Genomic DNA, 14,610 nt, shown 5'->3' with positions numbered 1-14,610 from the left:
AATTTGACACATCGCAAGTCCCAGTAATTTGATTTATTTGAATTTAAAAAAAAACTCCTTAACTGCTATTAACAGCAATAGATGTCCAATCCATTTGATTTAATGTTTCTACAACAGATTTCCAATTCAATCTACACTACATTGTCATTCCCATTATACAAAATATCATATCATCATCAAGGAATCATCATAATATGCTTACATATCAAACTCCCAGACAATGCAGTTTCAGAATAATAACAAGGTACATTTTTTTCTAGAAATTCAAAATTAAGTCTACTTGCTGAAAAGCATGTGATCAAAGCAAAACACAAACAAGACAAAGCACCTCTCCATAACACAAATGGGACCCTCAGACTGTGGATCATTTGCAAGAACATTTGATGCCACTTTCTTTGCAACCTTTATAGAAAAATACTGTCATAAAACGTGCAAAGGAAAGGTCACAAAATGTTAAACAAATGTCACCTTTGGAAAATAGAAGTGCTTCTAGTGTCTTTCAGACTTCGCGCTGCTCTTCCCGATACATGCTGACAGAGACGGCACTATAGGGGTCCAGCACCATGTGGGCACAGCGGATTATGGTCACCAGCAAGAAGAGGCAGAGAAGGAGAAAGAAGAAAAGGGCAAAACCCTGATCAAAATCCATGTCCTCTTGAGGGACGTTAGCCATTAGGCGCGCTATAAAGTTGGTCAAAAATGCCACCCAAATGTTGATGTCAACAGTGACTTTGTTGTTTAAACCCAGAGTCCAAACCCAGAGTCCGTGTGTTCTCCACAAGATTGAGACATGTGCTTCGCTTCCTCCTATTTGACACCTGTGACACACATTCATTTTTGATGGGGTGACAAAGATAGGCTATCTAGTACCTTTTCTCAGTCTTTTTTTGGACAACCGTGGGAAATGTAGGCACGTGTGTCAAGATAATTATGCAATATGTAAAATGGCTCACAATACGTTTTACTGTATCACCTTACCACCCAGATTTTTGTTACACAAGAAGACAAATTAAGAAATTTACACACTTGCAATTAACTTTCTCACCTCGAGTTAGCATCAAATCTTAACTTGGATCAATTTGGGCGTCACAGACTTAAAGAGTTAAGGCAAGTCTTTGATTGGCAAGTCTGCTGGTCACTTCCTTGAAATACCTGCTTTTATTTACTGTTTATTTTCGGTCAACAAGATGCCATTTCAACCTGGCGGGTTCATCGCAATATTTCTTTTTTTCAGAAATGTGAACTTGTAATTTATTATTGTTATTGAGACTTAATCACCTACACTTATTTAGTGTATAGCAAGTCTTACAGTGGCTTTTAAATACCTTCTATTTGGTTTCTTTGACCCATCAGATTGCTGGTAAGGAGACACCGAGTGAGGAAGATTTGACTGCCTGTGAGTTTAAACGGAAAAGGGGAAGAAAGAGGATCTCAGTCCACTTGAGAGGGACTGGAAACTGACCTGTCCAGAGGGGTGCAGATTACTTCATCTCCTCAAAGCTGTAACCGCACACCAACCTAAAAACGTTAAAAACACAGTATACTTAATTAGATTTAAAGAATTCAGCAATTTATGGATCCTGATTTTATACTTCCCTAACCATTGTGCTGTTCCTTTTGATGGGTGTGACTTGGCCAAAGGGGGGCAAAATTTGTTAAAAATAAAAAAAACAATTAAAAAAAACAATAATTTAGTAAGCTAACACACTTGTAGAGGTTGAAACGGCAGAAAATAAAAAAATATTCCACCCTCTCATCATTTGTTGATATATCAATTTAATACAAAAACAAACATGTTGTTCATGTGTTGAACATTTACATAGACATTTACAGAATATTTATAAATTTGTGTTGCTATGAGTGATAAAAGTTCACATCATTGAAAACCGCTGCACACACAGCGAATAAAATGAAGACAAAAAGCATCACACAATAAACTAGAGAAAGGCTTTACAGACAGCGTCAACAGAGTGTTACACAGACAATAGAGTTGTCATTGAAGATAAAATAAAATGGTCAAATATGATCTAATTTCAACATTTAAAATGGTTTAAAATACGTATAACCCCACAACATTGTTATCAAACAAACTCCAAAAGATTAAGTTGGAAAAAAATAAGTCCAGTTTCAATTTCTTGGCTTTAACTCAACACAAACAATAGCTTTTTCAGTGCCAATAACGATGATATATGTTCAATCATATGGCTCTTTTCGTACTGATGCATTGAATTTAAATTAGTTTGTCACTAGTACAGTAATACCTCGTTTATTGTGGTCAATAGGTTCCAAAACCAGCCGCAATAGGGGAATAACCGCAATGTAGGGACAGCATTTTTATGGTTTCTATTTAATATTATTTGGACTTTTAAAACCTCTCTGTGCTTTTAACTCTCGAAGGTAGACCCTCAGAAGCCAGTGAAATACACAAAACATTATGTAGTGATAGTCGATCCGTGAAGTGGCGAGGTATTACTGTACTTGAATTTCTTAATTCGCCGCCAGCCTTACCAGTTGAAATGGTTTGGATGTCTATTGCCTTCAATGGCAGTCAATTAGCTCATTTTTATACCTAATATTCCCATTTGTATCCTAAATACCCTGATGACACCATGTCAAAAAATATCAATACGACCAATGAAATATTAAATCAGAAATCCATTAAAAAACAAATTACTAAACCCAAAACGATCTCCAAACCATGAACGCAATTATGTGACTTAAAAAAAAGGATGGCTTGAAAACCATGATCCCTGTTGTTTTTGTAAATTATTGTTGTGATATTCTTCCACATATTTTGTTTAGTAGTTATATTACAGAGTAATGAAGGTTGATTGAATAGAAAAACAAGCATGTCTGAAAACGCTATTTAAAACAGATTGTGATACAGTCACAGATGCATTTGAGACATGCATGACGGACCAATACCTATATGACAAAATTGAGTGTGTATACAGAGGAAGCTCATTAAACCGTATTATAGTGATTGTAAGTCAACTCCAAAGTCCATGGAAAGGAGAAAGTACGGTGTAAGTGAAACCAAGTAGAAAATGACTGTTTAGTGAATTTGAATCAACATGTTGAGCATCGCCTAAAGGAATTTGGTAATGCAGGCGCATTGTGTGGATTTTGAAAAATAACTGAGTGACAAGCACAAAAAAAGATCATTCATAAATTTGCTGCTAACAAAAAAAACACTACTGTTGTTTCCTGAGAGTTGGACATAAAAGGGTTGATTAAGTATATGCCAAGTGCCAAGTGCTCTGTCAATCTGGAACATACAAGAACGAAAGGCCACCATGTGTGTATGTGTGTGAAGACTCACCTGTGTATTTATCTATAGATAACATATATGTAAGAATAGATGTCGTAGAGCAAAGTGGGCGGTGTAAGAAACGTGTGCTGCCAAATGGCTCAAATATCTCTTAATAGAGATCTCAAGCGTGTTGCGATACCGCAGAACCAGACAAATGTGAAAATGTGTTATTGTAATGGATCATGGATTCCGGTCGGAGGACGATAAGGAAATCAATATGAGTGGCTATACCCTGAAGAAGCTGCAAAAACTGTGCAACATAGTGCGGGCTCTTCAACAAAAGGCCCAAGGGCTCAATGACAGCATGGTCCGAGCTGTCGAGTTCAATAACTGTAATGAGTGGGGCATGGCGTTATATAATACAAGAGTATAAAAAAGAAAAAAAAGAAAAAACAAATAACGCTCTACCACAAAAATTCCTCGACTGTTGGAAACCTTTGTCAGAGTCCTGCAGAAGCCTCAGCTAGTTGAGGCGAATACTATGCAGTGCAGTATTTATATTTTATTTACATGTATTTTGGGATATATACACATAGATGTCTGGAGATTAGACAGTACGTCAGTCAGGGGGTCAATGTTTTTTTTTGTGCAGGGGATCCTACTTTTGCAGCTTTTACGAGGGGTCATGGTCCTCATTAACCACGATAAACGAGGGATCACTGAATATCATTTATTTATTTACCCATGTTTTTTTTGTGGTGGCAAAAAAGGCTGGCATCTGTTGATTTCTATTTTCTTGTCCCCTTACCTGCATTCACGATTCTTCATGGCTCCCAGTTGAGAAGTGAGATGGGCGCAGAGCAACAAAGCAAAAAGATCTGCTCTCAGAGTGAAAAGTAGCAAAGCAGTGGAAGTCAGGTCAATGTGAACTGTGGCCAATGTGTACAGTCACTCATTAAATGAGGAGTACATGGGGATATCAAAATCTTCACTGTTGAAGTTGGAGGGCTGGTCCAACATGGACAATACATCCTGGAAAGACATGCACAAATCAGTAATACTACCTATGTTGTTCTTTCTCCAAAGATTCATTGACTAGCAAAGTATTTATCATTAATTTAATTAGTTATTCAATAGTCGATTAATCATGGCATGTCGGCCAACATAATGGCCCTGCAAAGGAAACCACTGCGATGAAGACAAGTTTGACATGACTGGTGTATAATAGACAACCATTTTTACAGCCTTCAGCCTCATCAGTTAGTGAAGTCAAATTAAAGGCTGTACGCTTGCATGACTCACAGTAAACATGTCTTGCTGGTTGCCTTGTGCGTGAGGGTGTTGCTCTGAGTTGCTCTGTGAGTGCTGCTGGCCCTGCCACTGGGGCCACACTGCCTCCGTCGCCCGGGATGGGAACTGCGATTGAGAACCATCTGGAGCACAATAAGCGGAAAACAGTAAATATCTTCCAGGAGAACAAAGTGAAAGAGACACATACAATATTATTGCTTACCGTAACTGTTGGTGTTTATGTTGGCGCGTGCATTGATTTGTGGATAGTTAGCACTGCTGGTTTGGCTGGGAGCCGCACCTGTGGGCATTTGGGCGAAAGAACTGGAAGGGCCGCCTCCATATCCACCCATGGAAGAAAATGGTGGCGACATGGTCTTTCCAGCTTGAGGAGCCACTTGCTGCAAAGTGATAGAAAGAAAAGTAGTAGTTCCAATCTTGAGTTAACTAGCGTTGGGCAATTAACCACTTTTCATGTTTAGCACATTTAGCGATGAGTGTCCAACAATATGCATACAACCCTGTAAGCAAAACCTTTTTACCATGCTAGAAGTAGAAGAACCCATTGAATCACAAGATATGCTGGAGTTGATCTTACATAGTTTTTAATTTTTTACAAAATTTACTTTGACCTGGATTTTTTCATATTTTTATAAAATAGTTCGTCTTGATTGCATCACTGACTCCTACTCCAGAAACCCTGTTATCCATATCATTAAAATAAGCTAACAATTTATTTAAATGGTACCAATTTGCATACATTTGTCCTCTTGGCCACACTAACAAATAGCATCTATCCCTGAGAAAAAGGATTATTAGGATTATTAGGATTGCTCAGCTAATCCAGGTATTGGTCGTTTATGACCTATTATTGAAGAAAAAGTAGCAGCAAATTTGAAAATTGAAGGCTTATTTTCATTTATGTCACCCTGAAAATGAGACTACAATGGGGCATCGATTTTCCAAAAGGCCAAAGACTGGGAAAACAAACTATACCTGATTATTGAATTGTGTTCCGGTGCCTGCTCCGGGACCAGTCCATCCTCCTGCCGGACCTCCGTGAAGGGGACTGCTTGTGCTGGATGGAGTAACGGCCTGCTGGGCGCCATTGTTACGGGACATCTGTGCCAGCATTTGCCCGGCCGAGTGGGCCGGCTGTGCCATCTGTGGCGCCATGCTGCCCGGCCTGTATAGGGTGGAATCGAGGTTGTGGAAAAATGAATGTACATGAAAACAACCAGAAAGAAAGCATGTCGACATTTATAGCAGTGGGTTGAGTACAGACAACAATTGAGGGAATAGATTCTGAAGCAATTTAGACCATCTGCAACCAATTTAAACCTAATGTGGTTACCCTCAAAAGCTTTTATTGTGGATTATGTCTTGCAAATGAGACACTGGGATTTCCGAGTCTCGCTTGCTGTGATCAGATCCTCAAAACAGTCCCGAGCAGGGCATGGGGCCCCCATTGTCTGTTCTGGAATGCAACTGATTTGCTTTGATGGGGAAAAAAAGTAGCATCACAAAACTGCTTTCTTCTTTTGTGATGAATATAATGTTGCAAATACTTTATCTTCCAATGAAATGACTTATTTCATCATGGAAAAGACAAGTACTATATTTGATAATACCTGTTGTATGCATCTGTGGAGCGACCAGCATTAAAGTTAACGGCAGGGTAGATTTGGGGTGCTGGTGTTGAGGTGGCGGCCATACCCTTGGTCTGACTGGGGCTTTGGAAAAGGGATGGATACAGATCTGGCTTATCCGTGCTCTTGCCATGCTCCAGACCGGTGGAAGTAACTGGCTGCACAGGCATTTGAGTCTGACCAAAAAGAAGATATTTAAAAAAAAATGACCACAGGTAAGTGTAATACTTATGGTTTCCTTCAAGAGGCCATTGTCTGCCAACAGGGCTGCCTTGCGTAATCAACTAATCGATTTCTAACCAATTAGTGAAACAAAATGACGGGAATCAACACCTACTTTAAAAGACGATTCAGTGTTTAGACATTATTGACCTAAAAATTGTTGGAATCTTTTTTTAACCTTTTAACAACAAATATTCTCTTATTGTATAGTGTATTTTTTATCTTCTCATATTACTTTTTCAAGTATAAAAACAAAACAGCAGATATTCTCATTTTAATTTATTATTTTTTTAACACTAGACAAAAAACTTTAACCGTGGTTCTTTCTAAAAAAATAATTGTATATTAATTTTGTAATCATTTTTGCATTCCAATTAAAATTAACAAAGTGTAAAGAAGCTTCTTTTCATATATATATACATATACATATATATACACACATATATACATATACATACATATACATATACACATACATATATACACATATATATACACATACATATATACACATACATATATACACATACATATATATACATATATATATATATATATATATATATATATACATATATATACATATATACACATATATTTATATATATACATATACATATATATATATATATATATATATATATATATATATATATATATATATATATATATATATATACACACATACATAGATACATATACATGTTGCAATTTGATTACAAAATACATTGTCTTGTTGCCACTGTTTTGTTTAACTCATTGCCTGCCATTGACAATGACAGAAGTCCACCTCATTTAAACTGGAGGACTAGCAGGGAATTCTCATCTTTGAATGCCGTTAATCTAAAGTTGTTCACTTACAAACAAAAAGGCCATCATTAGCTGTACCTGTGAGCGTGTGATGGGCCCCGCCTCATATAGGCCATCTCTCGTGCCACCCCCCTCCAGCTCAGCTTGCTGTTGCTGCTGCAATTGTCTATGAAAGAAAGAGATGAGGGTGACATGTGCTGGTTGCACACGCAGGCTCATTTTGATTTCCATTACACCTCTGTCTGCTAAATAAGAAAAAAATGAAAGCTAAAAGATCCCACCACCGGTCACCTAGGCCACGGGAGAAGGTACAGTATTTTATGTTGTTTTAATATGCGGTCCCATGAAAAAGCATTTGTCCCCTTTTTTTCTGCATCGCTTTTCCACTAACCAATATCAGAAGAAAAAAAATCCAAGTAAACATCAATTCACTATTCTTTGCAGCAAAGGTAAGATGAGCGTTTCTGTTGTTTTTAGCCAGCAGTGGTTTTGATTTCAAAACTCATATGGATTTCATTTTTGTCCAGGGTCAAGCATATTGTTGAGTCATGAATACAGACAGAGCTTAACCCAAGGTAGGCCTGCAGTTCTTTAGAATTTGTCTACTTTTATTACCTCCTACATCAGTTATTCAGTCGGATCATTTTTGTAGGTCATGGGGGATGGTTCACCACTGTTTTCTTAATTTCTGGCCAATAGCTAGCGCCAATGATTTCTCGAGCTTCAGAAATGGTTTGGTAAACCTTGCACAACTGATAGATGTCAATTACCTGATTTGTTGAAGCTTTTTGAAATTATTTGTCAGAATTAATTTGATCTGACAGTTTAGATTTGGCTCATTTCTTGTTTGAGCAGGTCTGGAGGCAATTATGTTTGGGTGTTTTTTTTCCACACAGAGATCCAAATATCTTGCATTTATATTCATACTTGCGCTAAATTTGTCTGATAATTATATTGCATGATAGTCTCGACAATGTCAAGAATCAGCAAAAAAAAGTGAGAAGGCAGCAAATACTTTTTCACACCACCGTACACGACTGCCATGCAACACCTGGCTAACTTTGTGTTAGAAGTACATTCCAAACCTTCTGAAGTCACCTAAAGCCCTAAACTGTTAGACATGCGTTATAGCAGATACCAGAAACACTTTCAGGAAGAAGGGACGAGTAGTCCACCACGAAGAAGCCGGTACTGTTAACCAGCCTGCTCTCTCACCTGGTAGCTACCTGCCCCGGGCTAAGAACCGCAGGGGGGCCATTTTTTTCACTCTGACCCAGAGAGGGGAGCAGCAAACCCCCTGGAGAACGGATGGGACTGAGGGGTTCCTGAGTCACGTTTCTATTTCCCCCCAGTGTAGGGATGTAGGGAGACAGGGATCAGATTTGTGGTTGTACAATGATGCGGTGACAGGGATTATGTGTAGGCATTTATACAATAGTGACATTTTCAGGGTTTCCATCAGAAAACTTGCCAAGCCTGGTAGTACAGAAGCCCACCAATCTCCAAAATACCAGGAGAAACTTTGTATTTTAACAAATATGACTAATGTCACATAATCCCCAACTTTCAAAAGGAAAAAAAAATGTGAATTATGCGACTCACTTGACATTGACATTTGTGCAGATAACATATTCAATTTCCTCGGAAAATGGATTCTGGAAAGTGAAGGAGCTGGTTCTCATCCAAATCCAGTCTCTTGATTTGGAGCGGAATCTGAACATGACCGAAAGTACTTGGCCCTTAAGCTTCATCACCTGTGGACAAACAGGAGCAAACCTGACATTCACAAGTGTCCATTTTATCAGTCGCTCTGGGAATTAATGAATGCAAAGTCTCAGAAATTACATTTGGGGAAATGACATGCAGAATCTAACAACTTAAATCTAACTAATGCAACTTTGGACCAACCAGTAGTGCATTCTACTAGTTCCACCTTTTGCCTCCAACTTAATTTCTCTTGTTTTGGTGTTAAAATAGCTGCACGTGACTCAAATGTCTCTCATGTGACCTATACAATGGTTACAATTTTCCGTACCTGTTGGAAGCTGTCCCGAAGCAAACCCTGATCTTCTGGATGAGCAAATTCTAGAATATTCTTCCCCAACAGTTCCTAAAAGATTTTTAAAGATGTGAGATCCTTCTATATAATTCAGATTTCCTTAAAAAAAAGGGAAGCTAGCCTAACGGGGGTTTACCTGGGGCTGGTAGTTAACGGCCGCCACGCAGCGGTGGTCGACAAACGTAAATATTCCTTGGCAGTTATGGCGTGAAATGAACTCCACTGGAACACTGATACTGTTGACGTCTGTGTCACCTGGACAGCAGGTCACCTAAGAAAGATCGCCACATTTGAAAAAGAGTAGACAACTATGAAGCAACTTTTGGTAGTCGTGTGTAAATCAAGCGCTTTGTAATAGTCTTACAAAAGAATTTTATCAGTCTCACAATACGTGAGGGATAACAGAAAAATATTTCAAAATCTAGTGAAATTGTGCAAGTCTCAAAACTCTGGCGTGTGATCATAAAGTAATGTCTTTCGGTAGTCATGATTAGAGGATCATTTGCTGCCAAGTGAGTTAACTAGAGACAATGTCATGTATGCGGACTGATAGCGGTCCAACCTGTAATCTGCCAATGGCAACGAGACAATAGCGACTTCCTTGAGTGTTGTCTGCTTCATTGTCTGATAAAGACACTCCTAAAAGGCAATGTTTGGGTAAGCACAAGTAGAAGAAAAAGTGTAATCGGAAAGAATACACAGCACAATTTTACCCGCGGGGGGCCAAGACTTGATGTATCCTGTACAGTGGACCACCACAAACTGAGGCTCGCCCTCCTTTGCTGCACCCAGACCATTCCTAAATTGAAGATGACAAAACAAATGCAGCAAAAAGCGTCAAATGTGGCAGAAACAGTTCACCACCATCTACTGTTGGGACCATTCCCAGTCTGGGCTTGATACCTGTTTCTATTTCTTAGAAAATTGAGTCTGTTCATAGACACTGGCTCCACTGGACACGTGCCGCACCTGCAGGTCGAACAAAACCACTAGCTTTAGTCAAAGGTGCACTTGGGCATAACAATCCACGTAATATAACACCTCATTCGGCATATGAATGATCGCCGGGCTCCCATTGTCATCCTGGCGGAGGACTGCTGGCTCTCCTTTTTTACAGTTCCTGTTTTTAAATCCAACATCCGCCCTTTTGAGAATCAAAATCCTTGAGTTAGTACCCTTCAAAAAAGATAGATTTTTCCACAATTTCTCCCTCAATATACCTGTGTTGTTATTCTCTGCAGTAGACAATTGCTCCCTCAGCTTCTCTGTGTCATCGGGATGAAGCTGGTCGTAGAGCGACGAGCCCAGCCAGTCGGACTGTGATTGGTTGAGGACAGGGGTCAACGAATCCGAGACGTAAACGATGCGGCCCGTCTCGCACGAAACCACGAAAAGAAAGCCATCAGCGGCCTCCAGGATGAGGTGCTTCAGTTCCTGTATTAGAAATAGGGGGAAATCGAGTCGAAATCTGAATATGGACCAGGTTAAAATAAGATAACGATAGACCATGATTAAATATATTTTTAATTGTTGATGAAAAAAAGCCACGAACGTCACTCCCAGTTCTAATGGATGATAACATCAGGGTCAGTCAAAGTGTTCACACTTTTATTTTTGCTCTGTGTTGTGTGGGGTACATATTTCAAAAGTTATTATTAGCTTAAGTCAGCCACTGCCAGCCCAGGTAAAGACTACATGTTGTGGTTGTTTGAGTGCAAGAGTGAAAGTGATATTGAAAAGACATCAATGATAGCCTAACCCGTGTCTTCACCTGGTCAGTGAGAAAGGATGGTTTGTAAGAGCCGTCTGAGTTGCTGTTGCCACTCCCTCTCAGTGACTTCATGTGGGAAACTGCCATCCGCAAAATAGTGAGCTTGTCAGGCTTCCGTGCCAGCGCGCTGCACGTGGGCACCATGTCCGACAGCTCGGTGATGTAGGCCGTCATCTTGTTCCGTCTCCGCCGCTCTATCTCGCTGTGGTTCTCCCTGAGGTGACAGCACGATGGACGAGAGCAGAGGTGGACAGGAGAGGAGGGAGAGCAAAATGGGGCGGGTGGACAACGTGGAGACGAGTTCAGATTTAATGTTGTAATGTGTCAGCGGCTCTTTTCCGAAGAAGAGGTTGAAATGACAGAAATAAGTAGTGACTTTAAAAAAAAGCATAAATAAAAGTGGAAAAAAATTGCTCTTTCAAGGCCATGAGAGAGAGAGAGAGAAAGAAAGGAGTCTGAGAGGGCGAGAAGAGAAAAAGCCAAGTGATTAACACAGTGAAACAGTGTATTTGTTAGTGACCCATGACAAAGAAGTGGGCTTCAGTGACCACTTTGGTACCGAAGCGCAACAGTGGGACAGGCTGTAAATAGAATACTGTCAAGATTGCGAGTGAGCTTGTGGTCCCGGCAAAAGGGTTAAGGCAATATAGTTCTTGATTAATCCGTGCAATCCCAATGCGATATGTTGCACAGGCCATACCTGGCAAGTTTTTCCTTATCTGCAAAACTTTGATCCTCTTCCAAAAACCTGGAAACGAGACCAACCCGCTAAAACGCACGACCCAGAAAAGAAGGGTTACAGTAGAACCTCCAATGTGGAACATTTATGTGTTTTTGCTTTTCAAATTTCTTTGCAAATTGCCTAAAAAATGATTGCCACAGTTAGTTCAAGTTTATGGTAGAACTAAAAAAAAGGACAAATACTCGATGTGAAATCACAAAGAAACACAAATGGATGGGCTACATCAGTAAAATAAAGTACCTTTATTTCTTTAGCGGAATCCCCCCAAAAAAGTCATGATTGAAAGCAGTGTCTGAAAGTAATTGAGCTGGGTAAGTACCGGTACATTTCCTCAAGTCTGAAAACCACAATCCGGGTAGATTGCGGGTTACATCCCACAGTAATGATGCAGTACAGAATGTCAGAAAGTATTTTGTATTTATAGCTCAATGACAGCACTGTATTTACTTTTAGCTGCCTGCTTTTTACACTACACTAGATTCATATTTTATGTATATATATATATATATATATATATATGTATATGTATATATGTATATGTATATATGTGTATATATATATATATATATATATATATATATGTGTGTGTATATATATATATATATATATGTGTATATATGTATATGTATATATGTGTATATATATGTGTATATATATATATATATATATATAATTGGAGCATGTACAGTAATGTATATTTGTTTCGTAAATTGAAATTTTTGGATTGTACCGAGCACTTTTCCATTTCAAACAGCTATTGTTCAACAATTCAGTCTCTATGGTTGTTGTCATTCTTTTAATCTTTCCCATCATTGATATCAAACAAATACAAAGAAATTCTGAAAAACGTTGGTAAAATAATGCAAAGAGATAAACAACAAGGAGGTTAAACCTGTTGCTATAAGAATGGGGCTGATCTCAAAAAAATATCAGGTGTTCAACTATGGAGGTTCCACATCGACTCGAGCAATTAAAAAAAGAAAAAAAGAAAAAGGGGGGCTTTTTAATTTTGGAGCAACAAACAACAACAAAGCAGAAAAACTCCATCCTGAATTCACCACCTTACCTGGCGAAGCGCTCTTTGTCGTTGGAGCCTCCCGTGTCATCGTCACACCTGATAAAACGTAGACCAACAGAAAGCCATCAGACGATAGCTGTCGCCATTAAAACATGCGCTATTGTGTGCAATGATAAGAGCAGAGTACCTGAACAACTTGTTTCCTTCATCATCATCATCATCAAAATCAGGGCTGAAATGAGTTAAAGACAAATCAACAGAAACACAGGAAGTGAAGAATGCTGAAAATGATTGTAGTAAAGTTGACACGACTAATTAGTTCAAATCAGGTCTCTATTTTTTATTTGGGATGAAAGAGAAAAAATAGAGAACCCTGAACGAGTAGGTCATAATGCATAAAGTGACTATCGTTGTACAATCGGTACACTTACGCTCGTCTCTTGTTCCCTTTCGGGACGACAGCACCGCTACTTGCTTGAGCGGCGCTTGACCCCATACTCAGATCTGGGTCTGCTAAATCTATTAAGAAACAATGTGACAGAAATTAAATGCGTTTTTGTCAGGCTTCCAGTACATTTAACACTTTTCACACATGAATACATAGATCGATACAGCGCCCAATTTTCCATCTAAACTCATCCAATTGGTTTTGGTTGGGAGGGCAGTTTAAGTGAATCGGATGTCCAACATTCTTAACGTTCACCGTTGTTGGCTTAATGTTAATGGTTAATGGGAACATTGTTTACAATAAGATAAAGTGAGGTCACAAATTAAAGATGTAGCTAAACCGTGAGATTTAAATGACAGATTATAGGAAACATGACACGCGCTTTTTTAGTCAATATTTACATTGTATAGCCTGAGCTGCACTGATCTCATTAGATTAAGAGTGTAAACATAAACATTCTCTTCACCCAACAATTTCGTTAACTTAAAAACATGTCTGCGTAAGTAAATTTAGAGGGGAAAACGATACTCCAGATGCCTCCCTGAAAGATTATATCTGGATTCTGGACGATTTGCACAGATATAAAGCATACCACCTTTCTAACAAACACATTAAATTGGGTCTTTGCTTTGGTAAAGTGAGACTATTATTAAAATTAGGTGATCAACAATATAATTGCTGTTACAAGTCAGAATACAATGATTTGTGCAGCAGCCCACCTATAAGTAATGTATCATGAGCTTAGCTACGAGCTAACTTAGGCAAAGCTGTCACGCTATCTTTAGCAAAGTGTTGCACTAGATCTATTCGTGGCTAAACGTGCACCAAATAAGAGGTGGGTGTGACCGACTAAGATGGTGTGCTATCAGCGTGACTTTTGTGGCACTTTACCTTGATTTGAAGATGACATGTCCGTGTGGAACAACATAAACAAACTAGTTCGGGGGGCAAAAATGTACCCAAAAACCCTCCTCCCAAGGAGCCGCTCAGCTAGAAGCTAACTAGCACCGCGGTGAAGTCCTCAATTGTGCCTCCCTTAATGCGCTGTATAACAACTCCGATCCATGACCAGCACGCTTCTCAGAACCCCTCCGAGGTTCAAAATAATAAAACAAACGCCGTTTTGTCGTGTTAACCCGATTTCCAAATTCGGGTAGGGTTTAAACACCCTTCTGGCTTTAAAATGGCGTTCCTAGTTTAGCGAGCAAGAGCAGTGTTTTGTTTTCGCTCCTCCTATTGGATGCCCGGCCAGGCAGATACAAATGACGTCACGCGTTGGGAAATCCGCAGTAAGCACCGCCCACCAGGTTATTAGGAAACCGGGGAATAAATGTCATACAGTATCTTC

At 39.2% G+C, this 14,610-nt stretch overlaps 2 protein-coding genes across 5 annotated transcripts; both read right to left on the bottom strand.

The window, feature by feature from the left end:
- Positions 1 to 78: 78 nt before the first annotated feature.
- Positions 79 to 4,161, bottom strand: LOC144073090 (uncharacterized). Its single transcript, XM_077598637.1, has 2 exons — positions 4,062 to 4,161; positions 79 to 1,518 (listed from the first exon to the last, which is right to left on the bottom strand). The coding sequence occupies exon 2, from the start codon at positions 833 to 835 to the stop codon at positions 500 to 502; it is 336 nt and encodes a 111-aa protein (XP_077454763.1). The 5' UTR covers positions 836 to 1,518; positions 4,062 to 4,161; the 3' UTR covers positions 79 to 499.
- On the bottom strand, positions 1,757 to 14,484 carry arnt (aryl hydrocarbon receptor nuclear translocator). Of its 4 annotated transcripts, XM_077598628.1 has the most exons (21): positions 14,154 to 14,484; positions 13,246 to 13,333; positions 13,002 to 13,046; positions 12,863 to 12,910; positions 11,755 to 11,802; positions 11,055 to 11,268; positions 10,504 to 10,717; positions 10,325 to 10,427; positions 10,187 to 10,252; positions 9,997 to 10,082; positions 9,846 to 9,922; positions 9,420 to 9,554; positions 9,260 to 9,334; positions 8,827 to 8,978; positions 8,440 to 8,562; positions 7,303 to 7,390; positions 6,175 to 6,368; positions 5,540 to 5,729; positions 4,767 to 4,944; positions 4,556 to 4,686; positions 1,757 to 4,285 (listed from the first exon to the last, which is right to left on the bottom strand). In XM_077598628.1, the coding sequence occupies exons 1-21, from the start codon at positions 14,188 to 14,190 to the stop codon at positions 4,202 to 4,204; spliced, it is 2,376 nt and encodes a 791-aa protein (XP_077454754.1). In that variant the 5' UTR covers positions 14,191 to 14,484; the 3' UTR covers positions 1,757 to 4,201. The 4 variants fall into 4 exon arrangements, with proteins under 4 accessions (XP_077454754.1, XP_077454756.1, XP_077454755.1 ...); XM_077598630.1 differs by lacking the exon at positions 8,440 to 8,562; XM_077598629.1 differs by lacking the exon at positions 11,755 to 11,802.
- Between the last annotated feature and the right edge of the window lie 126 nt (positions 14,485 to 14,610).

The sequence above is a fragment of the Stigmatopora argus genome, chromosome 4 (genome assembly GCF_051989625.1).
Source record: "Stigmatopora argus isolate UIUO_Sarg chromosome 4, RoL_Sarg_1.0, whole genome shotgun sequence".
Classification (NCBI taxonomy): domain Eukaryota; kingdom Metazoa; phylum Chordata; class Actinopteri; order Syngnathiformes; family Syngnathidae; genus Stigmatopora; species Stigmatopora argus.
The sequence above is the reverse complement of the archived record's forward strand: the minus strand, read 5'-3'. Positions and strand labels throughout refer to the sequence as shown.

Excerpts from the sequence above, each read along its gene's own strand:
- LOC144073090 (XM_077598637.1), bottom strand. The coding sequence starts at position 835 with ATGAATGTGTGTCACAGGTGTCAAATAGGAGGAAGCGAAGCACATGTC.
- arnt (XM_077598628.1), bottom strand. The coding sequence starts at position 14,190 with ATGTTGTTCCACACGGACATGTCATCTTCAAATCAAG. Across the intron at positions 10,253-10,324 it reads TCATTCATATGCCGAATGAG|GTGCGGCACGTGTCCAGTGG; the intron begins GTGTTATATTAC and ends TTCGACCTGCAG. Across the intron at positions 8,979-9,259 it reads TTCGGGACAGCTTCCAACAG|GTGATGAAGCTTAAGGGCCA; the intron begins GTACGGAAAATT and ends GTTTGTCCACAG.